Consider the following 25,265-nt stretch of genomic DNA (forward strand, 5'->3'; position numbering starts at 1 on the left):
ACTTTTGGCCAAAATTGATATGCTCATTTTTATTATGATTGGTTGATGTAATTTTAATGTATGTTGTTTTATGTGGAAACAAATGTAATACAATATTGTAATTTAAAAACAATCATATTTAAATTCGTTCTAGTTTTGGGGTAACAACTTTTTATATCATACATTTACCGATTATTTTAAGCTCAATGTGACCGAATAAGAAATAAAAAAAATTCTCAAGCAAATATATTGTAAAAATTAGACATGATATATTGTCTCAACATAACTTTATTTCTCTCTCTCCCTGTCTTCTTTACTCAAACATGTTATAAAAGAAATTCCTACAAAGTACTAAAATAGTATTCATGACGGACCGTACAATTATAAACGGACAGCTGGTGTTATTCTTGTACAGTGAGATGGATTGCAGGCTGCATATCCATAAGATGTGAAGAATAAAAAAAAGAGATAGATATTGCAAAGATACGTATTGCATTTAAAAACACGTTCGTACGTTAAAATAAAAACCATCATGCAATTTCAAAACAAATGTTCCCCCTTTTAAGGTTAGATGATTCCAATTTTCAGTCGCTCATTTTACTTTGACAAACATCGTTTCAATCTGACCTCAAAACATTTGTTATACTTTAAGGCTTGTGAATTTCTATATAGGAGCACCTGATTGGTCACAAACTGAGTTACATTTTGGTGACCCTTGACCCCCTGATTGCTTTAGCTTAATATGATCAATAGTATGTTCCCCCAGTGCTATTTCCATAACAATTTTCACCAGAAACAATAAGGTTGTGATTGGGTCACCTTTTATCCAGCCCAATGGCACAAAACCAATGAACCAATGGCACAAAAATAATTTTCAACATAAAAAAATACTTTTTAGTACACGCTCGACCACCATGTGAAGAAATACAGCTTACATTTACTCTTCCGAGAATCTGCGTAAAAACCACAGGAAAATTCACTCCTAAAATACATTCCTTTGAAAGAATGATGTCCTTAATCTCTGGTCCACGGTTTCACATATGAAGACAATACAAAATGACATCCATGTGTACTTGATGCCTCTGACCGTGTAATCTAAGGCAATTCACTTCAAATTACTGCAGCAAATGAAGCTTTGTGGGAAGACAAAATGTCCTCGACTTGTAGTGCACATTTGAACAAAGATAGAGATTACACACAGCACGCAATAAATCCTATTTCGTTATGTGAATCGAGCTGTTTGTGATTTTTTTTTTTCGTCCACATATGTGGAAATCCTCAACAAGAGGGATGCAAAGTGATGGTGTTTTATTTTAAATATTCATGAATAAGTATATGAGCTCTTGCTGGTGCGCTGCCGGGGAAATGTCGCCCTCTGGCGGACACGCCGTTGTAAATGAATGGGCTTTCGCACTTAGTGCATTTTCAATGAGGAGGAAGTGTGTCTACCTTCACACTATGTACTGGTATACGTCTGCCTTGCCGTGATCGGGCGTCGCAAAGGGGTTGAGCCACGCCACTGAGAATGGGTGACCGAAGACCACCTTCAAGTTCATCCATCTGGACTTCTTGAGCCATTTCCTCTCTTCCTTTTTCAGCTGCTCGATACCCTGTGAATTAAAAAGATGTGATTTTTCTCCCAGTGGCGATGATGGATAGAAACCCAACTGGAACAATATAAAACACCTTTTAAACTGATTTAGAATCAGTTTAATCAGGTGGACGCGGATTAAACATATTTTAGAAGAGACAAATCCGATTTTCCTTCGCTTGCCCGAGCGACGGCGACACAAACGGGCGAAACGTGGATGACTCTTCTGCTTACCGTTTCGTCACTGCAGATGGAGTGCACCTGTGTCCCAAACATGACCGCCGTGAAGATTAAAAACAGAAGCCCCTCGAAGCAAAGGAGAATGAGGAGGATGACAGTGGCGGGTGCAGAGAAGGCGCTGCACTCTGATGGAAGGAAACGGTATCGCCATGTGTGAGAAACAATGTCAACTTGCGCAAATGGCGGCACACAATATTAGCAGTACAATCAAAACTTTGGGGGATAAAGTGCTCACTTACTTGACCAGTCTTCTTCAAAGCAGAGTACAAAATGGAAGCCCACCAAGGCAAGTGCGTGGAACGATATTAACGCAATGTACATCTACATATAAAAACACACATGCATATTGTAATATTGACAACATGTTGAAAGTTTTTGCATCTGTAGGCAATAAAACAATCACTAATAATAACTCGACACCTTGTAACATTAATTGAATTTTCACTATTTGTCAAAATTCAGTCACGATAATATTACGAGACTCACCGTGAAAAGCACAAAGTACTTCTGATTGTTCTCCCCAACACAATTGTTGACCCAAGGACAGTGGTGATCCATCTTTTTGATGCAGCGCTTGCACACACTGTAAACACACAGGCAGGAATAATAAATGTGACCTCAAAAAGGATGTCTTACTTCAACATATATTTGTTCCACCTTGTAAAACCAGTTTATATCGTTACATTCTCTTCTATCCTTTCTCCCAGACTGACACGAAGGTTTGCCGTGACTCGCTGGCTCAAAATTGAATTATTCCGCAGTGACTTTTCATGCCGGTGCTGCCACAGAGGTGAGTCATTATCAAGCTGGGAAAATCTACAGGGATATTTGACGCAGCGTCCGTGAAAACAAACAAAAAAAATTGAAACGGTACATCAGGCAGGAAGCAGAGCTGGAATGACTACTAATGAGGGCAGTGGTCCCCTGAGCAGAAGCCACAGCAGTCCTTTTTTTCTGTCAGGTTGGCACAGAACTGTAATTTATCATGCATTGTCCCCATGCAGGCTGGCCGGTTCAATGTACCTGCAGTGATGAGCTCTGTCGGGCTTGATACTGCAGCATTTAGGACACTTGTAGACCACTTGTCCAGGTTTCAGCTGTAGGCTTTCAATAAATTCTTTGGTCGCGTTGCCTTTTGGCACAGCTCCCTGGTGACAGAAATAAATGAATTACATTTTTTAAATTGGACTTTAATTGGGCAAAGCAAGATTGAGAAATAATCAAATTCCTGTTTGTTTGTTTTTTCTCCCCCTCAATATTGCAAGTGCTAACACGAATTGTGATCATCGACTAACCGGGTCAGTGCACATGGCCCTGGCGTGCGAAGCGAGGGCAAGGAAGGCCAAGCTGTTGAAGAGCACCCCATTGAAGAGGCTGTAAGCCACATTCTTGGCCGGCCACAGCATCACAAATACCACCACAAACTCCGCGTAGAAGACCAGGAACCAGGTGATGACGGCGCACACAATCCCACATCCGTCGCGGATAAACCACATGGTGTCGGAGGCGCCACGGGGCGGTGGAGGGGCGCAGTGTTCAGGCCTCAGGTAGCCAGCCTGACGCTCGATGTCCCTGGTGCGGCGAGCCGAGCTCTTCATTCTACAGCAGCCGTGGCTTGAACCGCATGCTGAAAGGCAACATTTGGAGACAACTTATCATTACTGACTCCTTCAACTATACATTTAGTTCATCTGCAATTTATCAGATACGGGCATGACATATGAAATAGGCACTTGAACCTGCAGAGTAGATCCAGCCTATAAGACAATGGAAGTTGCAGGAAATGAAACTAGTCTAGTAATAGTTAAAACTTGTGGTGCTTAGCCTTCATTCTTAAGTTTTGTTCTATTGTACATAAAACACCGACAATAATAATAAATAAGTGTCTATTTCTTATTGTGTGAGGTAAAATACAATGACAAAGTGAAACAAAAACACTGTTAAAGTGTCATTATTAAGCCTGGTTTTAAAAACACAACACGCAACTGTAAAATGAAAATTGAGTATCCGGGAGCAGAAGGCACGTAAATGCAACACACTAGTTTACATTTCTTATAACATTTCATACATTTAATCTCTATTTATCGTCTTACCTCACTCTCTCTTGGTGCTGTTGCCAAATTAGCACTAAGTAGGTTCTCTTGTTTCGAAGTTAAATGGCAAAAGTAAGGTGAAAAGGGTCTCCTTCCCAGTTGCCTCCTGTTAGCGCACACCCAGCTAACGTCACTGGTCTGCGGGCAGTGGCTGTCCACACACCTTCGGTTACACTTTCGTCGCGGCCGCAGTTTCTGTGGGATGTTAATGAACTTGTTCATCAAGTAATGGCCCAAAGCCGCGCATTTCGGGAGCCGGTTGCTAAGCTACTCCGATACTTCGGTTCCTTTCGAGTCCAGAATCCTCCCCGGTTCTTGGGACAATACGATAGGGCCAACCAGGAAGTGAAACTGATGGATGTCATGTGGCTAGATTACAATAGGCTTTACCCTCAACGTCCGTGTACCTAAAATGTAAGAAAAATTCATAACAGGCCTGGTTTAATTTCCTTTATTAAGTTAGTGAGTTAAATATAAGACATAACTATAATAGTACAAATGCAATAGACATAGAAAGGCGAAAACTGTTATTCCGGGACGTCTGTGTAAACAAAGCAAACGTTCGTTTCCACCCCTCACTTTTGATGACGTAGAATTTCCGCGACGAGTGATTCCACAATGGCAACGGTACAAGTTAGCGAAGCTGAAAAAGTGTATATATTACATGGTATAAGGGTAAGTGTGGGCACCAATAAGATTGTTGATTAAATTGATAAATTTCTGAGTATTATGTCGCCATGTTATAACGATCAGGATGATCTGCGAGTGGATGGAAGGAGCTGTGAAGACTACAGACATATGGAGATTGAGACTGACGTGGTGTCCAATACTGACGGATCGGCCAAAGTTTCTCTGGTATTTTAGTTTTGATATCTTCTCTTATTAATTACGTATCATCACAGATGTCATCTGACTTGCGTCAAGATTGCATATCTCCTCCAGGTTTGACAAAATGATATCCATGTTTGCAGGGCCACACAGCAGTACTAGTAGGAATTAAGGCTGAACTAGGAAAACCAAGGCCCACGGCTCCAAATGAAGGCTATTTAGAATTCTTTGTTGATTGGTAAGTCTGTACTAGATGCAATACTGGATGCAATTCATCATGTAAATTGACTGCCATTTAAATAACCGAGAATCAAAAATTCAGTTTTGATGGACGCTGTGGTTCTGTTTGTGCTAACCAGTTCAGCCAATGCAACCCCTGAGTTTGAGGGGCGAGGAGGGGAGGAGCTCAGTACGGAGCTGAGCAACACACTATACAAAGTCTTCGACAACAAACGCAGCGTGGACCTGAAGAGTCTGTGCATCAGTGAGGGAGAACACTGCTGGGTGCTCTATGTTGATGTACTGGTGAGAGAATTGTATGTTTTTCTGTGCATCCTTGAACTAGCAAATAGTACAGTAACAATGACTTGCATTCCACAGCTCCTGCAATGTGATGGAAACCTGTATGATGCCATGTCAGTAGCTATCAAGGCAGCTCTGTTTAGCACCAAGTAAGTACTGTATGAACTTTTTCTTGATATCCAAAAGTAGAAAAGTGTGCAAGAGTGCACCGATAGTAAGCTACAGTAGGATTTAATTTAATAAAATGTGTTTTTAATCAGGCCACAAGAGGGCATCATGTTCCATTTGACAGCAGGTCACATCCTCTTGACATTTTATTTTGCCTTTTTTAACAGGATCCCCAAAGTGCACATATCAACAGATGACGAAGGAGGGAAAGAAATCGAGCTGTCAGATGACCCCTATGACTGCATGAGGCTCAACGTAGACAATGTTCCCTGTATAGTGACATTGTGCAAGGCAAGCCTGCTCAAATAGACTCACACGAGCAAAGTAAATTATTCTTAGCGATACAGAAGATTAATTTTCAGCATTGTTTGTTTTGGGTGGGGTTAGATCGGCCACAGACACGTGGTGGACGCCACCCTGCAGGAGAAGGCGTGCTCGGTGGCCAGCCTCATCATCTCCGTCACCCACAAGGGAACAGTTACCTGCGTGAGAAAAATAGGCGGAGGTAGCCTGGACCCTGAGAGCATCTTTGAAATGACTCAAGTGAGTCATCACCGCTTTCCCTCAGTTTGTGTGTTTGCAGTGATAACGTTTTGTAGTTGAAGGTAAACATTTACAAATTGTTCAATAGCAACTTCCTGATTTTCCAGACTGGCAAACGGGTCGGAAAAGTCCTCCACGTGCCTCTTCTGAAGCTTCTGCAACAGGAGGAGAGTTTAGGAACAGCGAGACAGAAAGTTGGCTTTCTTGCTTAGAAATATCATGTGTATGTGTATATATCATCATGTACCTTTTTTCTAAAGTAAAATCTTTGATATTATATGCTTTGTACGTTCTTTTTTAGATGGAATGTTCAAGCCAGATAATATTTCTTGAAGTTATTATGCCTGTGTCTTCTCCAAAAGAAATATGGACTACTGGCTTGGATATTGGACAGTTACGAACGTTGGCATTTTATCTCAAGTTGACCGAAGCGTCACCTGTCCAAAGAATGTTATGGAGGATTTTTCCAAAATATATTTTATGTTATTTTGATTATACACATAGAGATAGTAAAAATATGTTCTGGTTATGTAACACGGTTGAGGAAAATTCTCGAATCTCCACCTTTTTTGCTACTGCCACGTGGCTAAAGCTGAGTGTTTGACTAAAAGAGAGACCAGATGGGAAGAAATCATTCCAGACTTCTGTCAGACGCTCCAAAATTTTCATGGCAGATGGGTCCAAAGCAAACTTCTGTTCCCAGGCTGCAACATTTGGAAAGCAATTTGTGAATTTGCCACTTTTTTTTTTAAATAGACTTTGGCATGTAAACGTGACATTTCACAGTTTCCGATGATTTATCGTATTATTGAATTGCATCGTTATTAACTTCACTATCCAATTTGAAACAGAAGCAAAGCCTTCCATAAAAACGTTTGGCGAACATTCAGGAAAAAAATATCCCATCTTTTTCAGGCAGGTTATTTAACTCACAATGCTTCTTTTTTTTTTTTTTCGTCTGAAAACCGCACATGGTTATGTCATCAGTGCTGAGGTTTTACACCATCTCATCATTTTTCACATGCACACACACACACACGAATGAGAAAGGGCGGGTACACAGGCAGAAGATAAATACCTCCACGTTGATCCATCCTCAGTCTAACAAAGTGTAGCCATGGAATGCAAAGGTGTTTGCGTGCTGATCCTTGGGTTGATGTTGATCAACTGCTCACTCCAGCAAAATCCACCAAAGAAGAAGCCTGCACGAAAAGGTACTTTGCACCCAAAAAAAATGTGTTTACCAACACTTGAATTTATCATTGTGACTTTTTTGCGTGTTGAAATTAGACAACAATGCTGCCATTGAGGATCTACAGAAACAGATTGATGACATCGTGCAGGACCTCACCCTTCTGAAAGAAGAACAAGCCTTGCAGAGAGGTAAAAAATAATCAAGCACAGATGTGGAAGATTAAATCAGTTAAAAAAAAGAATCAGTGGAATTCAGTATAAATAAATCCATCATTTTTTCTATATAGTGTGTTTAAAGGGCACAAAGATAAAGGGCAAGTGCGTCTTGGCCAACCCAGAGAAGAAGTCCTACCACGCAGCCAGCGAGGACTGCAATGCCCTGGGTGGCGTTCTGGCCACCCCAATGTCTGCCGAAGAGAACGCCATGCTGACAGACTACCTCCGCCTCATCGTGGGCAAAGACGAGCAGGTGTGGCTGGGCTTCAACGACATGGTGACCGAAGACACTTGGGCCGACCAGACCGGCACCAGTATCCAGTTCAAGAACTGGGACAGCCGCGCCCGTCAGCCAGATGGCGGCACGTCCCAGAACTGTGCCGTGCTGTCGGGGCTCGCCAACGGGAAGTGGTTAGATGAGAACTGCCGTGACGAGAAGGCCTCCGTGTGCCAGTTCAACATTGTGTGATCACGTGTATGCCGTCAAATTCAAAATAGCTGCTTTTGTGTGTACTTCTGCTGCAATGCCACTTTACCTTCTTTTTAAAAGAGGCTTTTTTAAAAAAACAAATCTGGTTCTGCAATTGGACTCATTTACAATCTGCAGTGGCTGGAATTCTCATTCTTTGTGCTCCAACCACAATTTTTTTAAAATACCACTATCAATACACTCTTTAGCAGCATTATGTAACAAAGCTGTTTTTACCGAGGTATGCATTCAGTGTTTATGGTTGAACCGACTCATCGAGATCATCCAATATAAATTGTATCTGACGAGACAAGCCGCAAAGTCACACCAAAAACTATTTTAACGTGCCTGTCAAAACTACTATGCTGCATTTTGTATTTCACTGACAAGTCTCACATTGAGCCTGAAGAATATTCTTATTTTTTTCCTATTTTCCTTTTAAATACAGAAGTTAGCCTGATGTAATCAGAAACCTAAATAAAAGCTCATTGTCTACCTATTTTTTTTTTCTCATTTAAATGATGTAAACGTGGACTACTGCAACTGCCATTAGTGCTTCTTCCACTTCCCTTCCATGTTTGTCACAGAGCCCGTTTTTGTGGTTGAAATCGTTTTTCCAATCCAGAATTGAAAACCTCAGTGTCGTTTCAGTCCAATAAAGGCAGTGTTCCCCTCAAATTTATTGTTATAAAAAGTAATTACAGGTTAAAAAAAAAAAAAAAAAAGAGACTAAAACATAATTTCCCTGCTCCATAACCCAAACCACATGGGCAGAGAGAATAAAAAATATTAAGCAACATAAAAAAACAAAAAGGTCTCAGATCCTCTTCTGGAAGCTTTTAAAAATTCAGATAAAGCTCAAGTGTTTCAACTGAATTCCCTGAGCGTGACTTATAGGCACAGAAGTTCCCATCTCTGAGAAGTAACAAGAATTAAAATCATCATTCGGCATCTTACGTCCTACAAGTAGTCCTCTGATGTTGGCGGTTGCGGTTCCATGTCGGCACCGGACAATCGGATGGTGTTTATATCTCCCGTGTTTTTGAACGTGTAGAGTTCATTATCCACCATTCGGCGGTCATGGAATCCCAGGCTGTCCTGCCGGTCAATGGGCGTGCGCGGACGAGGCGGGATGAACGACTGGGACGGGTCCAGGAACGTATCGAAGTGGTCCACCTCGGGCTCCGGCTCCGGTTCGCTGATGACCGGCAGCTCGGAGGGGCCCGTGAACGTTTGGTAGGAGTCCAACTGCATTCCTTTGAAATGATCTTGCATGCTGTCCGCGTAGCTGGTGTCGCCCAGAAGGTGACCGTAGACCATGGTCTCGTCTATGGAGGCGTACACGTGGGAGTCGTTTTCAGACCTGGCTTTGCTGAATTTCCTGTCACCGGGTCGGAACATATTCCCTCTGCCAATGTAGATGGATGCCTCTTTGTCCTTGATTGCTTTTTTCTTTTTCCTTTTTTGAAAAAAAAAAACAGAGTTTCCCATTGACATAAATTGAAATGCTATTAATCCGTTCCAGACTTCATGTGTCAGTAAAATAGCCAACTGCGTTGGCGCAAATCTGTTTTATTTCAAGTGTTGCTCACCTAATGAAGAAGCAGACGACAGCCAAGATGATGAGGAAAAGCAGAAGTGCTCCTGCTATCCCGAGAAGGATTGCTAAAAGATCTGTGAAAACAAAAAATATATTCGTTTTTCTATTTATTTTATGCAGTCATAATAGAACCAAGTAAAAATGTTCTTACTGGTCTTTGGTTCTAAAACGATTTTGGTGACTGCCCCAAAGTTTCCATCATCTGGTATACAGTTGGACATATTGAGATAAAAGCTGCGCGGCACCAGTAACACGTCGTCGGTCTTCTCGTCCTCCCGGCGGCTCAGGATCTCCTCCTCAGAGTCCAGCATCTTGACTTTGATGGACGTGTGTCGGTCGTTGCATTTGGGCTGGCTGACCTTGACGAACTGGACCTGAGCCTTGTACCCGCTCGGCAAAGAGACGATCCAGGACACGGTGGACGAAGGCCTCATTCCTTTGGGCCAGTTGGGAGTGGCCAGCAGGGTTGGAGAAGACATTTGTGGGCTGACTTGATAAATGATGGTCTCTGAAAAATTGCACAACCAAAGGAAATCAGGATGCTATTTTGAGTGCAAGTGCAAAAAAAAACAGCAGAGAGACAGAGACATCATTTTGCAAAACTGTTAAATTAATGTGAAATTGCATTACCCCCCAAAAAATATAGATTATATTTAAATAAATATAAAAAAAAGTAGTGCTTTGAAATGACTTAGTAACATATTGAAACTATGTTTAAGTGAGCGGAGGAGCTTCTGTGAGAGCTAAGTGGTGCTTTGCTGCCCTCTTGTGTCATCTATGAGTAACTGCAAACATTCAAATTCTTACCTGGGATCTCTTTGGTGAAGGTGGCATTAAGAAAAGGCTCTTTCCTCTTGCTGAAATCTGGAGTCGTGGCCGTGACGGAGATGTTGGCGTGCACCTGAAGTTTCTGGATGTTCCCGTCGTAGCAGAAATCTCCCACAGAGAAGCCTTGGCTCTCCTCCACGTGTAGCGAGACAGAAGCATTGCACTTCTGGCCTGGTACTGACTGTCGAAGACTTCCCGATGGTGACACGAGGTCGATGGTTCGGTCCTGAGGGATTACGAGGTGCCAGGTAAAGCTATGGAGGGGCATCCGTAGACAGGAATCCAACGTGGGCACTGTGAGGAGGCTCTCGGGGCAGGAAGCCACATTGTGACAATCTGGTTTTGATCAATATTATTAGTTAGAAAGAATCATGTGACTTAAAAAAAGAGATAAACTCTTACCGATAACTTGACTTGAGGTCAATTGCACATCTTCATTGGGACAGTCGAGGAAAGATAAGTCGGCCTTAGTGCCTGCAGCCACGTTTATCTTTTTCGAAATCTCAGAGTTAACGCTCATCTCGCAGTAAGGATCGGAACCCACTTTCTCAATCTGCAAGGAGACTTTTGGCTGTTTGCTCAGGTCCACTGTGCACAGAACTGAGAAGGGGGGAAAAAACAATCAATTACACAAAGGCACTTTGAGTTTAATATGATCTTTTTTTTTTTTAAATGATCAAACCTGGGTGACCACTTCTCATAACAGACACGCTGTATTTCAAAGTGAGTCCTTGCAAGGTCCTGTTCGTTTCACAATTCTTCAGCACCATTTCAAAATCGCCCTGCTGATGCTCCGGCTGCTTGTCAGTCAGCCCCGTATTGATCATCTTCTTGTCCTGTTTCCTGTACATCACTTCTACGTTCTTGCCGAGGCACTCCGGAGCCGTATGGCTGTGAAAATGTACGCTATAATTGTGCATGCCGGGCACGACAAAGTCCCACTGCGTCTGTTGGTCGTCAGGGAAATCGTTGGGATAGTTGGCCGAGATGAAGGTTGTGTTGGAGACGCCTCGTGGTAGGTTGACCTTCACAATAGCCACCACTGAAAATCAAAGCGGGAAATATTTGGGTTTTTAATCACAACATAAGATGGGAATGTAAAATTAGCATATCCACTTACTGCTGGTCTCAGGTCCAACACTTAGTTTAAAGTTAACCGGATCCATCTTATTGTCTCCAGGAACCTGGAGAGAAACTCGGCCCTTGTAGCGCACCTGAACACTCGTGACAGAACCTCCCTTGCAGAAGGTTCCGATTTTGGCAGGGCCCGTTCGCAGATACGTAATGAGAACATAGGTGTGTTCATCTGGACAAGTTTCTCCGTTGGCAATCTGCTGCATTCCTGGCTCGGGGAAGTCCAACTGGAAAGCCCGAGTCGAGCTAACTTTCAGATCCCAGGTGAAGGTTCGGTTGAAATCGGGGAAGAGCGACGACTCAGCCTGGACAATATCGCCGGAGCAGGAAGTCGCTGTGCAGTCTGGAATTGCAGGAAAACATAAGTGCTGTTAAGTTGAAACAGATTTGTGTCAATAAAGATTTCAAATATTGTTAAGATGTTTACCTAGCGGGATTTGAGCTAGCTTAGTCCTTGCTTATGTAAATCCATAGTGTCTTTTAAATACAGTGTTCAGAAAATCATGGTGCACTTGTAGACATGTTTCAAGTGTGCTTTAAAAAAAAAATAAAAATAGGTGTTTATATTTGCCTACCAATTTCTCTGTTGATCTCCACATTGAAGATCTCCTCAGGGTGAGGACAAGTGAAGTCCAAGGAGGTGTTATGAGATTCTCTCAGGGTTAGACTTTTTCCGTCACAGGTCTGTTTTGGGATTGTTTGCACACACACGTTGCAGTCTGGGTCGACTGTGTCCCGGCTGATAGTAATGATGGTGTCCGGGTCAGGGGTCACAGACATCATTCTTCCAGCTGATATGAAAGGAAACAAAAAATAAGCTATAAGCATTGGATTTCTCACATGATGAGGAAAAATCGGAATGAAGCCATTTGCCTCTGGGTGCAGCTTTGGTTGTAAAAATCGTCCTGTCCATGTCTTCTCCTTGAGGGACCTCCACGATCACGGCAGTCGTCCCGAGGAGATCCAGACGTGACCGCGGTCCGCCTCTGCAGTATCTGTTGGTTATGATTTGCCCGTTGCTTCTTTTTGTGCTCACCGAGTACTGGGGTCCTTCTTGACATTTGTCTTGCGCCGCTATCTGCTTCAGGTTCTCCCGAGGTAGCTCCAAGGTCAAGACAGTCCTGTCTGGGACACTAATATCCCATTTTAGAGTTCTTCTAAAGTCCTTCCAGGTGTTTGGATTGAGCTCTCCTGCAGTAGGTGTGCATGAGCTCTGGGTACATTCTGGGAAGGGAAAAAAAAATTATATAAAGAAATATTACAACTCAATAGAGAAAGGACTCACCTATTGTCGTTTTCACCCCCACACTGTACGCATCTTGAGGTTTGAGGCAGCTGAACTCCAGCGCCAGGTTTTGGACATCGGTCAGGGTCTTCTCGGTCTGGCTGCAAGTGCGAGCCGAGTCAACCCCGGTACACAGCTCGCATTCCGGTTCCTGCGAGAACCTACTGAGCGTCATAGTCGTGCTTGAATCCACCGTCACAACCACCGTTCGACCTTCTAAAAAAAAAAAAAAAAAAAAAAAAAGTGGGACCGGAAATGAAGGATATTTGTCAGACTAGGCAACCCAATTAAGGCATACATGTCTTGACAATGCACAAGAGGTCATTAATAATTCATAATCTGGTTGGAGTCTGAAATGTTGCAGCAGATTCTTCCTCAGAATCCACATTTGTATTCAATTGCACCATTACGTTAAATATTCTTACTTAGTGGTCCAGCAGTCGCTTGGAACAGCACAGCCTCCACCTGCGTTTTTGGTGTAACTTGCAGAGACACGACAGCTTGATCGAGCAGGTCTAAATGGGTCACAGAACCCGCTTTGCAGTAGTGAGTGTCAGCTTTGCCGTTCCCTTCAAATGTGGTCACTGAATACTGATATCCATTATTGCACGGCTGTGACGTTTCCCGCAGTCCCTCTCCGAGGACATCCAAACCCACAACTGTCTTTTCAGGCGCCTTGATCGTCCAGATGAATGTTCTGGGGAAGTCATTGAAGAGAGACGGCTGTGTTTCTATTGTTGAAGGCTTGCAGGTGTCGTTTGTGCATTCTGCATCACAAAAAAAAAAAAGTTATAGTCAATTTAGCACAACAAGCTAATATTAGCACTATGATTATTTACTCACCGATGAGCTGATTGATAGTAACCAAGTAAAACTGTTCAACGGAGCAGTTGAAGAGCACCTCGACCTCCTTCTCAGGCTCCAGAGCAAGAATCGAATCACACGTTTGCGTGTCGTTGGCCCCACCGACGATACACACCGTACACTTATCTGCAGCCGGGCTACTTGACACAGTCACTGATTTGCCTTTGTCCGGCCGGACTGTCAACTGTATGCATTCTGATGAAACGGATGGGAGGGAGTCAGATGATGCAAGAAAAGGAAATGGAGAAATGACAAAACAATCGAAAAGATTAGCAGCGTTGCTCACCACATCCATCTTTAAGTATGCTGGGAAATATACTGACATTTATCAAATCAATTATTATCCAATCCAATTGCATATTTTGCCTTTATAATAGCGATTTATTGTAAAAAATAAAAGAATTATATGATAGGGTATACTCGTATTAATAATACAAACTTAAATTTAAAGCCTAGAATAAAAGGGGCAGCTTCTGCTCCACAGAAGGACAGTCACAACTCTGTAGCAGATTGCAGGTCAATTATTAATGAGATGATCAATTCGAGCCTCCAACGTAGCGCCATAAATGCCCCATGAATTTTTTAAAGCGGAAGGTCTATGTGTCAAACTAAATATCTCTACTGTAAACTCGATCACTGGCGCCGTGTTTTTCTTTCTTCTTTTTTTTAAGAGATCCAACAGCAGCATTTCTTGCGCATTCAAAGTGTTTGCTTTCAGTTGCTACGGCGTGACCCAATTAAACATTGAAACACACACATAGAGGAAGAACACGCAACTTATCCGTCGCAGCATAAAGTCTCACCTGATAATTGGAGAAAAATCAACAAGAAAAGTCCGAGCGGCACGCAGATGTCGAACCGCATGTTCGCTTGTGCCTGCAATCTTCCTTATTTCCAAAAGCGGTCCAGGTTAATTCCCCCCCCAAAGTTGCAGTGTGTCAAAGTTGAATTTTGGCTAGGTCCCGCATGACGACGCTGACAGGCAGCCACTTCCTGCTTACCTGAGTAGCAGGGGCGTGGTCCGCGGGCGCGCTGACCTGTTCAAACCTGACAGGTGAGCGAGCTCACACTCCCGACTAAATACAACTCGGATACGCACCGCGTAAAAAGCCCTTCCCTTCTTGTCCGGCGTGGGGCACAATGGCTTTGCTATTTATAAGCACTGAAATTTGCCTGCGATGGTTGTCACGGTGCGCTAACACCACGCAGGGTGTGGACGGTGAAGCGTTTACGCGCACGCGCACAAACGCAAATCAACCCTTGTTGATATTGAAGTAGAGTAGATTTAAAAAAAATAAAAAAATACAAAGACTTCTGCTCCAATAAAAATGGCGTTTTTTGATTATTGTGTTTGTGATGGCTTTGGAGACAAAGGAACAAAAGAGTGATGCAGTCTTCTCCAAAAGTATTGGAACAGCAAGGTCAATTATTTTGTGTTTGTTTTAAGGTTAAAAATATACTATAATACCATAGCATACCATATGTGTTTACAAACCAAAATGAGATCGTATGCCCAATGAGGAGCATTTTATGGCAACAAAAATAATCCAAATGTGACTAACATGTTTGATGAATTTCACTCCGAGCGTTGGAGAAGCTTCCCTCCTGCCTCCACATGCCACATAACGGAGACATTCCTGTATGGAAACATACCTGAGGGCAAGACGACTCACCACACACATGCACATATTCAGTATATGTAAATAAACAGATCACCTGTGTGTTATATTTGCATCATGAATGTGTCTCTAGATTTGTTTTGGGTCCTGACAAATGTGTCTTTTAAATGACATTGTAGCGATTATTACTTTTCCAAAGTGCACACTGACACTTTTTTTTTTGTTGAACCAGTCCGACAACATGCAGATTGGGCGTTTTGGTGGCTCCATGTGTTGTGCCTGCAAACAAGGGAGCTCACTCAGTGAAGAATCAGCAGCTGTCACCAATCCCTTCCCCTCCCGTGTTAGTGTAAAAGTGGGGCAAGACCACATGTGCTTGCAGGGGCCACGACTTTGCATGTTTTCATACCAAGGAATAAGGTTTCACGGCAAATGTTTCTTTCCCACACTCAGACGGATCTTCCGCAGCTGAGATGGCTTCAGAGAGTCAAATTTGGCTCCATACTGTTTCTCATAGACATTATAAATTATGTGAGTTAGTGAACATAGTCAGTCACATAGGATTGTAGAAGTGCAGTTTGCAACATGGCTTCAGATCCCACTCGGTGGTGTGAAAGGTCGTCTGTCTCCTATACGTGGCCTGTGATTGACGGCATGGCAAACAATCCAGGTTGTAGCCTGCCATAACATAGAAAAGTGAAAAATACTTTTACACATAGAATAGGCTCATATAGGGTCATATTTTGCCGATTTTATAAATGGGATTTTAACAATTAATACAATGAATCCACATTGGTGATGACTTTGGAAATACAGTGTACATTTTATGCCCTGTTGCCACCAGCTCAGTTTACCATTTTAGAAAAAAAAAAACGGGGATAAAATGCCCGCAACCGACCCCTCCCTGCCAGTGGAACTAACCGTACCAAGTGCACCAGTCATATCAAAAGGCAGCTCTCCTTCCAGCTGTCTGTACAAAATTAAACCCCCCGACTGTCAAGATAGACGCCTCTCGTAGGAAAGACAGCTTGGAAAAGGAGGAAATGGACACCAGTGGTGGTTCGCAATTTTATTTTGGTAAGATGGAAGCTCTGTTGTATGATATTCACCTCACGACTACTCCCTCAATGAATGACTTGAAAAAAAAAGAGTATGTTGTTTGCAGGTCATTGTGCAAAATGCAATAAAGAAGTGCTTGGTGCAGGAAAGGCCTGCCAGGCTTTGGGACAAATATTCCATCAAACGTGTTTCACCTGCAGTGTTTGTGGTGAGTATTTATACTGACAGTCTGACAAATGTGTTTTAAAAATACATACATGGGAAACATAATGAATGTAGAAATGTTGTTTATCATTACACAAACAGTTTGTATTTTCACTGCTGAATATCTAATAAATATAGATTCTTTTCAATCTTATTACTTTGTGCAAGTGTACTTAATGTTATGGTCATTATGAGTATATTTCTATTTTCCCCAGTATGTTATTGCAGAATAAATGAAATTAAATGAAACGTACCCTCCTCGTGTTCACTTTGATTTGGTAGTAAAGTGAATTTATTTCTCATTAGATAAACGACTTCAAGGCAAACCGTTCTATACAGTGACTGGAAGTATCTATTGCGAGGAGGATTTTTTGGTAGGTACACGCTTGAACTGTTTCAATTATTTTGGGTCATTATCCCGTTGGACTATAAAACGAATATGACCGTATTCTAAACCCTGTGCAAAACAGTACGGAACACAAGTGATGCTTTCTACATGCAACACAATAACGCCAGTGTTTTTTTTTTTTTCACATTTCATTTTTTGCATCTGTAAAAATAGAGCTCATTTGACTTGCCAAACAGCTCCAATTTGATCTCATTTATCCAAAAGGAAATGTCATGTTATTTTAGTGTGCATTTTTTTAATGAAGTACTGACAATATTTTCCATATATGCAGTACTCTGGAGTTCATCCATCCCCTGAAGTCTGTTTCAGCTGTGATCAGATCATCACAGATATGGTAAGGGATCTTCTATATTAGTTTGTGTACAGGGTTAATATTCAATATGTGTGCACCATCAGGTTGTGCAGGCTCGTGGGAAGACGTACCACTCGGCCTGCTTCCGTTGTGTTGTTTGCAAACAGAGCCTGGAGGATGTTCCCTTCACCGTGGGCCCTGACGAGAAGGTTTACTGTATTGACGATTACCACAAGTAAGTATAATTGCTATTTATTTACTGTCTTACTGAACATTGGCTCACACCCAGTTATTGGGAGTTGGAAGTCAGTAGAAGCAAGACAGGTTTAACATGAAATGGCTGTTGGTGGTTTCAGGGTGCAGGCTCCTTGCTGTGCTGCTTGCAATAAGCCCATACTACCAACTGAGGTGGGCCTTCAAGAAGTCATTTCTCACACTTTTAAATCCATTATTCTCAATTTTGAATATTTGCTTTATATCATTGTTTTCAGGGATGCACAGAGTCTATTCGAGTGGTTTCATTTAACAAAAACTACCATGCAGAGTGCTACGGATGTGAAGTTGACTTTGTTTGAAGATAAGATTGTTGGGTATAAAATAAACTATAGAATATTCAATATTGTTTCTTGTTTAATTTTGCCTGGATGAATCTAAAAGCATTGTTTTGTCTTTTATTCTTTGATCATCTTTGATGACACACAGCATGAAATAACATCATTGTATCCCAAATATTTTTTTTAAATCAATGACATTAGATGTATTTGATTTCATTCAAAACATTGATTAACGATAGTCTCAATAAATTATGTCACAATGGAATGAATGTATTTGAAAAAAGAATGCATTTTATTACCTCACAGTTGTTGTTGTTGTAGCGCCACCCCGTGGCGCTATTTGCAAATCACACACTTTGCCGTCCCGGAAGACAGCGCTGTGGAAATGAAGAAGATAAGACAGCGATGGAAATGGCGTCAGTCACTATCCGTGGCTGTGCTCTGTGCACGGTAACTTTGTTGAACTTTGCCTTTGTTTTTTTATCTGGTGCAGATTTTATTCGCTTCATATCATTCCGAGCCATCTACCATAACATCACCGGAGAGACGACACTTTGCCAAGGTAAAAAAAAAACTTCCTCAAGTGTCACTGCCAAGCTATCGGAAACTTTTACAAGTGTGCACAATTCACTTGTCACAATTAATTCACATTTGAGGTCAAATTAAAAATGTCGGAATGTTCCCCCTAGTAATCTGTGCCTCTGCTTACTCGATCAACATTCCATAAATTATTTAATAAATTATATTTTTGGATAATATGCAAAATTAGACATTGGATTTAAAAGACACAAGTTTTTAGCACACTAAATGTAATGATGTTGCAGTGATGCTGTAGCCTTGAAGAACATGCTCAGACTATTCTCTTTATGCATAATGTATGCATATAATACTGGGTTATTATAGTTAATCAACTTACATCACTGCCAAATTGCCATTATATTACAATACTTCCATGTAATGTATTATTGTGGCATAATTTCAATTATACTTTTTTTATTATTATTTAGATGATGATTAATTTGTGATGATAAGAGAATATTGCTGCTGTGACAACCCTAATTTTCAATCCTTTTTTTATTCCCCTTCTAAGACTCCATACCATGGTCAGAGGCACTACGAGATCGCTCTGTCCTCAAGTCTCTGGTCATGGATGCGGCTCTGCTGGCTCTTTTCACCGTGCAGCACAGTCTGCTTGCATGGCTGCCTGTCAAACAGGCCTGCCAGTCCATCCTGGGCTCCCTGAACAGGACTGCGTACTGTTTCACCACTGCACTGGCTCTGCAGGTACTGCAGCTCACACTCAACTCAGCCATTATCATTTGCTATTTGATTCAAGTCTTGTATTTCCACTGTTAGATCTTGATGCATTACTGGCAGCCTGTAACTGGCGCCCCCTGTCTGTGGTCAGTGCGCCATGCACCTTGGAGCGTCTGGTTCCCTCTCCTCTGTTTCGCTGTGCACTTCTTTTGCTGGGCCATCATCTGCACCATCCTCATGATGTTTGACTACCCAGAACTTCTGGGCATTAAGCAGGTAATGTATCATTTGTACGACATTCAAATGGATAAATCCCGAACAACGTGCCTCTTCTTGCATAGGTGTATTACCAATGTTTGGGTATGGGGGACCCGCTGTCCTACAAATCATCCCAGGCCCAACGTTTCCTCTCTCACTTCCGCCATCCGGTGTGTCTGGAACTTGGCGTTGTGCTGTGGCTCCTGCCGGCTTTATCCCTGGACAGGCTGCTCCTGGCATTAACGATGTCAGTCTACCTGGCGTTGGCACACTCGCTGGACAAACAGGATTTAGCTTTCCTTTGCGACCAGCTTAACAGCAAGTTTCAGCTCCTTACCGAGCCGCACCGGGCCAAAGCCCCAACCGCCAGCCTTGACAGCAAGCACAAGGAGAAGTGAAAGTAGTCATACTGCTGTGACCTAGAGCCAACTTAAAATAAAACACTGTCATTAAACTAACTGACGTCTCTCCTGGACTTGGAAGACCCTCCCCTCCGCCATGTCTTCTTGATGTCTTAGTACATTTGCTGTTTAACAAAAGGAGGATGCCGTTACAAAATGTGATTCCATTTCACCCAGAGAAACCACAACAGATCTTTTTTTCTTCCTCAATATGCATTTCTGAATGGTGATTGGTTAATGGTGATATAATAGGCTGTCATTTTTTTATTGTTTCATTTTTTATCGTTTATTAAAAGCTGCTGCTGACCTTTGAACCCTTGTTTGTTTTAAAAACATACCACACTGTAGTTGTGCATTTGAATTAATTCTCCAGTCTTTTTAATAGGTAGTAACAAGTGACATTTTTTTGGTTTCAGTCCAGATCCTGATTCTTTCTGCAAGTTACTTCTTTAGCTCTGCCCCCCTCCTTGACCTCTTTCATCCTCAATCTCCTCCAATTAGACAGCGAGAAGAGACGTGTGTGCATGTGTTGGGGGGTAAGAGCCCCGGCCGGGCAGACGGCTGTGCTCTTTAAACGCCTTTCTTAGGTCTCACAATATGGTGCTTGCCACTTAACTCTACAGATGGAATTGAACGTAATTATCGGATTAGTGTCCTGGTCCTTGGAACCTGACAATATTTACTGTACTCCAGCGATGGTGCCGTGCTTTGGTGCTCTGTTGATTCTGAGTGGGACTTAAAAGTACGACTGGCAATTTTGTTGTTTTTTTGGTGGGGGTGAAACTGCACATTTATTTTTTTGGAGAGCACGGCAAAGTGGATCCAGCAATTGTACGAAAACAAAGCAGGCTTCTTGTAAGTACCTTTCATATGTGACTACTGTTATATTGATAATTTGATTGTATATGGAGAAAATAAATCCTGTTATAAAAATCAAATGCTTCTTTGTGGTAGTTTGATTTGGTGTAAAAAAAAAAAATCTTGTAGCATTCCAAGAAGTGTTGAGATTAATTACAGGAGACGAAGCTTCTTGTATAACGCAGTGCAGTTCTACACAAATGTAAACAACAGCATTAAAAGTCTAAATTAAAACGGAGCATTTTTAAAAAGAATTTGGTTAATTTGTTTCCATGGCCATAATGATGTGAATCTCTTCGATTGAACTGAAATGAATTTCTCATTTCTGCAGCCCGCTCACACAGGCCAAGACCTGCTGCGTTTCTGTTATGTCTGTCTCCTCTCTTCCGGAATGGAAGCAACTCCTCTTGGAGAGAAAGAGGCGAGAGGAAGAGGAACGAGAAAGGCGAGAAAAAGAAGAAGAGCAAAAGTTTGCCGACATGCCTGCCTGGAAGCGTGGGATTATTCAGCGGAGGAAAGCAAAGCAGGAAAAAGATATGCCCGTCCTGCCGTTGGATGCTCAACCATCTTCGGATCTACTGAGCGACACGGAGACCTCCGCCCATGTCAATCAGAGAAATGAACTCAGTCCAGAGCCGAGCCAATGGATGGACGGAGACCCGAAATTAGTGAGTCAGGTCTCTGTGGAAACCATAGTTCCGCTCCATGAAAACCCGTTTATACTCACGCAGAGTATGTGGAGGAGGAGCAAGGAAGGGGATGGAGGATACCAGGAGAGGGGCAGTGACTCGGAGGTCAAAGAAAAGGACAAACTGACCCCTAGGGGTCACGATGGGGAGACGGGGAGAGGAAGAAAAATAGAACAGAAAATAGAGAGATTTCGAGATTTGAGTGAAGGAAGAGACAAGGAGAGGAGCAGAGATAGGAGTCAAGGGAGAGACAATAGCAAGGAGATTTGGAAAGAATCAGTCAAAGATGGAGCCAAGGAGAAGGAAGAAAACGAACGAGATCCAGCAAATTCATTTTCCCCGATGGTCCCTTGTCTTCGAACGATCCGCGCGGACAATATCATCATCATTGAACAGAATCGGAGAGGCAGTGATGAAATCAGAACAAAATGGCGGGAGTTGGAGGTGGAGCAGCCTGAGGAGGACTCGCAAGGAAAGAGAGGGATGAAGATGGACCTCAGGGAGATCCTGGCAGGGGGTGCCAGTGTGACAGAGATCCGAGCTTCTGATGTTCTAATCATAAAGCCCACAACTGGCGTGGAGGAACGCTCTGCGGGAGGGGGAGGAGCCAACCCCAATGAAAGACCAAGCGGCCCAGAAACAGTCATGAAGGACAGCTTGGATGACAACGTGTTTTCTGAACGCGGTGGGAGGGTTAGCCAGCTGCTCAGTAAATTCGGGGAGCTCCGTAAACCTCCATCCAGATCCAAAAGTTCCGATAATTTCCTTAGGCCCGGTAGGAGGAAAAATTCACAGGAAAACAATGAACAAACATCTGGCGTGTCCCTCAAAGGTGTGCCCAAACGTTCATTTAGCTTCTCCGATAGGGTCGTGTGCGCTAAAGAAAATGGTTTGGATCCAGATGGATACTTTGAAAGGAAACGACGTGAGAGGATACATTTAGACAGAAGCGGGAAGGAAATCCCAGTAAAGTATGGAAAGCAAAATGATGGGCAATTAGAAGGTCAGAGTCACACAATCCAGAAAAGATCCGATACAGGGATGGGATTCCAAAACAGGAGTGAAGTCAAAAAATTAGACCCAGTCGAAAGGAGGCCAACAGGTGATGAAGATAGAGAAGGTTTCACCACCGCATCTGTAAAAAGCACCGAGGGAATTTCATTCGCTAGAAGAATCCCGATCCGGCAAGATGGAAAATCCAAGATGGCTGAAAGAGAGGCCGGCGCCGTTTCGGACAGAGGGACCGAATGGGAGCTTTTGTCCCATCACACGGAAGAACTCATCAGCAAAATCGAAAAAATCATCGACGAACCGCCTTACAGGAATGAAGCCTATGAAGTCGCCCCCAGATCTCCAAAAATGGGGAACTCTCCAGGTCCCTTAGAAATCCAGATCCCAAGGACCGTGTTTTATGTCGCGGAGGAGATGGCCAGAAAAAAAAAGGAAGGGAAAGACTCCGAAGAAGGAGTGGAGAGGAGGGATAGTTGGAGGCTCGGAAAACCCGTCAGCCGCATCGAGTCCTTGCGTGAGAAAATAAGACAAAAAGAGCAAGGACAAAATGGAGGTGAAAGTACCTGTGAGGAACCAGAAAAAGACAAAGAACACAAGAGGATGACTGAAGCAGACACATCGGTTCAGACATCCGGGTCTGCCTTTGACATCACGCAGGAAGTCGACGTGTTGAAAAACTGCCCTCATCTTCCTGTTTCTGTTCTAGACTCACCCACAGCCGCTGAAGAGGAAGTCAGTAGCGGCTTCGAAAACGCTCCGTCCGAAGACCAATGTCTTCAAAAATCCGATACTTTAAAAGATGCGGACCGACAAGTGACCCGACAAAAAAGCCGACGCCCGAGCCAGGAAGGAAAACAAGAGGACACAAAGGACAGTGACGTAAAGGTCAACGCATCATCCATCGAGCCTGGGCAAGCTCCTTCACCTTCACCGCCTCATCCCAACTCCTTAGCAGAAATGAGCCGGATCTACAACTTGGAAACGGTTGGTTCCAGATCAGGCTTGTGTTTAAAAGAAAGAAACGTGGACGTGTCATCGGTACATCTCATCAAGGTGAAGCCCCTCATCGATACACACAAAGGAGATGGTCAAGGTGAAGACGCCTGTGGACTTAAAACCATCCAACTTCAATTTGAGCAGTTTCAACTTAAAGAGCAGGAAGTGCTGACGTCTCAACATGTTTCCTCAAACTCTCCGTGTAAGGACAAAGAGGTCAAAGGATTCAGAAAGCATCAGACTGGTGAGATGGTTAAAGAAACATCAGAAATAAACCCCAAAGTGTGTCTCAGACGTGTTGGAGCTTCTCCAACATCTCAACTCAAACAACCCAACCCGATTAATAGCTCATACCACAAGAGCCAATCCCAGGATAAATCCGCAAAAGCCTCCGACGGTGCTCCAACTCCAGCTTCCTCGCCATGTTCCACATCTCCAGCCGCCTCTCCGGCACCATCACCGACATTCTTTACCATTCGCAGTGCCTCGAAGCGAGGAGCCACCATTACAATCACCCCGAACAAAAACACAGGAACAGCAAAAACAACCGATACTAAAATCCCCCAGCCCACCCAACAAACCCAAACGGTATCGACTGAGTCCACAAAGAAAAAATATCCAGCGGTGGAGGAAATCGAAGTGATTGGCGGATATCAAAACCTGGAGAAGTCATGTCTCGTTCGGAGCAAAGGGACACCTAAAAGGGTAAGTATGCTGTAAAATCATGGATGTAACCGGGTCAGCTATGAAAAAAAACGTTGTTAGCATAGCAATAGCATGTTCTGACAAAAGTCGACTGGAATTATGTTTTTTTTTGTTAAATGGAATCTCCTTTTGCTGGGAGAACATCCTTGTCCAACCTCCGAGACACACCTAAGCTGGTTAAAGCCTTAGCAAGCACGGCATCATGATTCTTAGCTGCAGGGATCTGCTTTGCTACTTTGTTCTCTTTGTCAACTGTGGAAAAAAAAAGTTTTATAATGAAAGTAAGTTGCACAATGATAAATGCCTGCCAAACAAATTCTTGTTTTGCAAATCCATGCTCGGCAACACATGGTGTTTTACGGTCTCGCTGAAGCTCCAAATGTTCTTTGCATGGTTTGTTCCATCACATTAAAACGTCTTCCTGTTTCCTTTGCACCAATTTTGCCGTTTGTGCTGAGTCAGCTTGATTTATTTTGACTCAGGCTTAACCCCTCTGGGCTATAGCAGGGTGTGACGGCTTTGTCCTTTTCTTCATGCTTCTTCTAGTTTTGCTTTTCTTTTTGCAGTTTTGCTAGTTCTGCACATTTTTTTGTTTCGTTACATGAAATGTTCAAGCAACTATTCTTAGGTTGCATTACTTTGTCAGTTACCATTACATTGAAGCCGTGTAAACATTCACTAACCTGCTGAACTCTGCCAGTCCTCCACCCTGTTAGAAAAAAGTCATTTGTTTGTTTTCTCAACTTAACAATACTCGCTTTGTCACTTAAATTACAGGGATTTTTTTTTTCTATTTTTCAAATGTTCACAGGGGAAGGTGTGTTTTGATGAGGACAGGCTAGAGCAAGTGTGTGAGTACCCTTCTGAGACCTCCATGATGGTATCCACCCCTTACCCTCATGAAACGGGGAGGACCGAGACACCACAGGGAGAGGAACCCCAGGAGGACGAAGGAGAAGTGGATGGAGATGTCATGTCTAAGGGCCCAAGGAATTTGGGGACTGCATTTGGACGGAGTCTAAGAGTGGGTCGGTGTCACTCTTCTGAAAAATCAGTAACTAAAATACAATTTTGAAACTCACATTATTTTCCTCTTATCTTTTCCAGATGAGTCGTGCCCTCGGTAAATGCCTGGCCCAAAAAAAAGCCCGTGCGATGCAATCAGGTGTTTTCATGAGGTTTTGGAATGTTTCAATAGATGTGTTGGAATGAGTATTCTCCGTTGTACAGTTTGGTTTCTTCCTGTTGTTGATAGCAGAATTCAATTGAATTTTTTAGAGGTCTAATATGAATTTATGGCACACAATGTCAAAGTTCACCAGCTGGTTTTGGTGCTCGGTGGCAAAAGATCACTTCTCTATGCAATTGACGACAATTGTCTTATTCTGTCGTCAATATA

The 25,265-nt window shown here is 42.8% G+C and overlaps 7 protein-coding genes across 7 annotated transcripts; 5 read left to right on the forward strand and 2 right to left on the reverse strand.

Moving 5' to 3' along the window:
• Positions 1–249: 249 nt before the first annotated feature.
• On the reverse strand, positions 250–4,273 carry zdhhc3b (zinc finger DHHC-type palmitoyltransferase 3b). Its single transcript, XM_037264412.1, has 7 exons — positions 3,904–4,273; positions 3,106–3,437; positions 2,834–2,958; positions 2,297–2,393; positions 2,050–2,131; positions 1,805–1,935; positions 250–1,589 (listed from the first exon to the last, which is right to left on the reverse strand). Exons 2-7 carry the CDS (start codon positions 3,406–3,408, stop codon positions 1,431–1,433), a joined length of 897 nt encoding a protein of 298 aa, XP_037120307.1. The 5' UTR covers positions 3,409–3,437; positions 3,904–4,273; the 3' UTR covers positions 250–1,430.
• Positions 4,274–4,467: 194 nt separating this feature from the next.
• exosc7 (exosome component 7) lies at positions 4,468–6,241 on the forward strand. Its single transcript, XM_037264413.1, has 8 exons — positions 4,468–4,578; positions 4,657–4,758; positions 4,875–4,969; positions 5,091–5,256; positions 5,332–5,402; positions 5,589–5,712; positions 5,809–5,964; positions 6,072–6,241. Exons 1-8 carry the CDS (start codon positions 4,522–4,524, stop codon positions 6,174–6,176), a joined length of 876 nt encoding a protein of 291 aa, XP_037120308.1. The 5' UTR covers positions 4,468–4,521; the 3' UTR covers positions 6,177–6,241.
• Positions 6,242–7,039: 798 nt separating this feature from the next.
• On the forward strand, positions 7,040–8,342 carry LOC119130570 (tetranectin-like). Its single transcript, XM_037264415.1, has 3 exons — positions 7,040–7,178; positions 7,255–7,347; positions 7,446–8,342. The coding sequence occupies exons 1-3, from the start codon at positions 7,082–7,084 to the stop codon at positions 7,841–7,843; spliced, it is 588 nt and encodes a 195-aa protein (XP_037120310.1). The 5' UTR covers positions 7,040–7,081; the 3' UTR covers positions 7,844–8,342.
• Positions 8,343–8,494: 152 nt separating this feature from the next.
• On the reverse strand, positions 8,495–14,710 carry cdcp1b (CUB domain containing protein 1b). The gene is made up of 13 exons (XM_037264406.1): positions 14,358–14,710; positions 13,534–13,749; positions 13,116–13,457; positions 12,691–12,906; positions 12,279–12,629; positions 11,981–12,196; positions 11,392–11,748; positions 10,954–11,313; positions 10,674–10,871; positions 10,251–10,607; positions 9,595–9,951; positions 9,436–9,517; positions 8,495–9,302 (listed from the first exon to the last, which is right to left on the reverse strand). Exons 1-13 carry the CDS (start codon positions 14,416–14,418, stop codon positions 8,804–8,806), a joined length of 3,612 nt encoding a protein of 1,203 aa, XP_037120301.1. The 5' UTR covers positions 14,419–14,710; the 3' UTR covers positions 8,495–8,803.
• A 1,213-nt stretch (positions 14,711–15,923) lies between these two features.
• Positions 15,924–17,754, forward strand: limd1b (LIM domains containing 1b). The gene is made up of 7 exons (XM_037264416.1): positions 15,924–16,250; positions 16,339–16,440; positions 16,743–16,810; positions 17,117–17,179; positions 17,242–17,372; positions 17,494–17,545; positions 17,629–17,754. Exons 1-7 carry the CDS (start codon positions 16,217–16,219, stop codon positions 17,710–17,712), a joined length of 534 nt encoding a protein of 177 aa, XP_037120311.1. The 5' UTR covers positions 15,924–16,216; the 3' UTR covers positions 17,713–17,754.
• Positions 17,755–18,058: 304 nt separating this feature from the next.
• Positions 18,059–19,921, forward strand: nrm (nurim). Its single transcript, XM_037264414.1, has 4 exons — positions 18,059–18,253; positions 18,782–18,975; positions 19,048–19,224; positions 19,290–19,921. Exons 1-4 carry the CDS (start codon positions 18,097–18,099, stop codon positions 19,602–19,604), a joined length of 843 nt encoding a protein of 280 aa, XP_037120309.1. The 5' UTR covers positions 18,059–18,096; the 3' UTR covers positions 19,605–19,921.
• Positions 19,922–19,981: 60 nt separating this feature from the next.
• On the forward strand, positions 19,982–25,095 carry ppp1r18 (protein phosphatase 1, regulatory subunit 18). The gene is made up of 4 exons (XM_037264407.1): positions 19,982–20,462; positions 20,797–23,866; positions 24,678–24,894; positions 24,974–25,095. Exons 2-4 carry the CDS (start codon positions 20,834–20,836, stop codon positions 24,991–24,993), a joined length of 3,270 nt encoding a protein of 1,089 aa, XP_037120302.1. The 5' UTR covers positions 19,982–20,462; positions 20,797–20,833; the 3' UTR covers positions 24,994–25,095.
• Positions 25,096–25,265: the final 170 nt, after the last annotated feature.

This window comes from Syngnathus acus, chromosome 11 (assembly GCF_901709675.1).
Source record: "Syngnathus acus chromosome 11, fSynAcu1.2, whole genome shotgun sequence".
Lineage (NCBI taxonomy): Eukaryota > Metazoa > Chordata > Actinopteri > Syngnathiformes > Syngnathidae > Syngnathus > Syngnathus acus.

Excerpts from the sequence above, each read along its gene's own strand:
- cdcp1b (XM_037264406.1), bottom strand. The coding sequence starts at position 14,418 with ATGCGGTTCGACATCTGCGTGCCGCTCGGACTTTTCTTGTTGATTTTT. Across the intron at positions 11,749-11,980 it reads GGAGATCAACAGAGAAATTG|ACTGCACAGCGACTTCCTGC; the intron begins GTAGGCAAATAT and ends CTGCAATTCCAG. Across the intron at positions 9,303-9,435 it reads GTCGTCTGCTTCTTCATTAG|GAAAAAGAAAAAAGCAATCA; the intron begins GTGAGCAACACT and ends TTTTCAAAAAAG.
- ppp1r18 (XM_037264407.1), top strand. The coding sequence starts at position 20,834 with ATGTCTGTCTCCTCTCTTCCGGAATGGAAGCAACTCCTCTTGGAGAGA. Across the intron at positions 23,867-24,677 it reads GCAAAGGGACACCTAAAAGG|GGGAAGGTGTGTTTTGATGA; the intron begins GTAAGTATGCTG and ends AAATGTTCACAG. Across the intron at positions 24,895-24,973 it reads TGGACGGAGTCTAAGAGTGG|ATGAGTCGTGCCCTCGGTAA; the intron begins GTCGGTGTCACT and ends TATCTTTTCCAG.
- nrm (XM_037264414.1), top strand. The coding sequence starts at position 18,097 with ATGGAAATGGCGTCAGTCACTATCCGTGGCTGTGCTCTGTGCACGGTA. Across the intron at positions 18,254-18,781 it reads AGAGACGACACTTTGCCAAG|ACTCCATACCATGGTCAGAG; the intron begins GTAAAAAAAAAA and ends TCCCCTTCTAAG. Across the intron at positions 18,976-19,047 it reads CCACTGCACTGGCTCTGCAG|ATCTTGATGCATTACTGGCA; the intron begins GTACTGCAGCTC and ends TTCCACTGTTAG.
- zdhhc3b (XM_037264412.1), bottom strand. The coding sequence starts at position 3,408 with ATGAAGAGCTCGGCTCGCCGCACCAGGGACATCGAGCGTCAGGCTGGC. Across the intron at positions 2,959-3,105 it reads GGGCCATGTGCACTGACCCG|GGAGCTGTGCCAAAAGGCAA; the intron begins GTTAGTCGATGA and ends TTCTGTCACCAG. Across the intron at positions 1,936-2,049 it reads CTTTGAAGAAGACTGGTCAA|AGTGCAGCGCCTTCTCTGCA; the intron begins GTAAGTGAGCAC and ends TCCTTCCATCAG.
- LOC119130570 (XM_037264415.1), top strand. The coding sequence starts at position 7,082 with ATGGAATGCAAAGGTGTTTGCGTGCTGATCCTTGGGTTGATGTTGATC. Across the intron at positions 7,179-7,254 it reads GAAGAAGCCTGCACGAAAAG|ACAACAATGCTGCCATTGAG; the intron begins GTACTTTGCACC and ends TGTTGAAATTAG. Across the intron at positions 7,348-7,445 it reads AGAACAAGCCTTGCAGAGAG|TGTGTTTAAAGGGCACAAAG; the intron begins GTAAAAAATAAT and ends TTTTCTATATAG.
- exosc7 (XM_037264413.1), top strand. The coding sequence starts at position 4,522 with ATGGCAACGGTACAAGTTAGCGAAGCTGAAAAAGTGTATATATTACAT. Across the intron at positions 4,970-5,090 it reads TTAGAATTCTTTGTTGATTG|TTCAGCCAATGCAACCCCTG; the intron begins GTAAGTCTGTAC and ends TGTGCTAACCAG. Across the intron at positions 5,713-5,808 it reads GTATAGTGACATTGTGCAAG|ATCGGCCACAGACACGTGGT; the intron begins GCAAGCCTGCTC and ends GGGTGGGGTTAG.
- limd1b (XM_037264416.1), top strand. The coding sequence starts at position 16,217 with ATGGACACCAGTGGTGGTTCGCAATTTTATTTTG. Across the intron at positions 16,441-16,742 it reads TTTCACCTGCAGTGTTTGTG|ATAAACGACTTCAAGGCAAA; the intron begins GTGAGTATTTAT and ends ATTTCTCATTAG. Across the intron at positions 16,811-17,116 it reads ATTGCGAGGAGGATTTTTTG|TACTCTGGAGTTCATCCATC; the intron begins GTAGGTACACGC and ends CCATATATGCAG.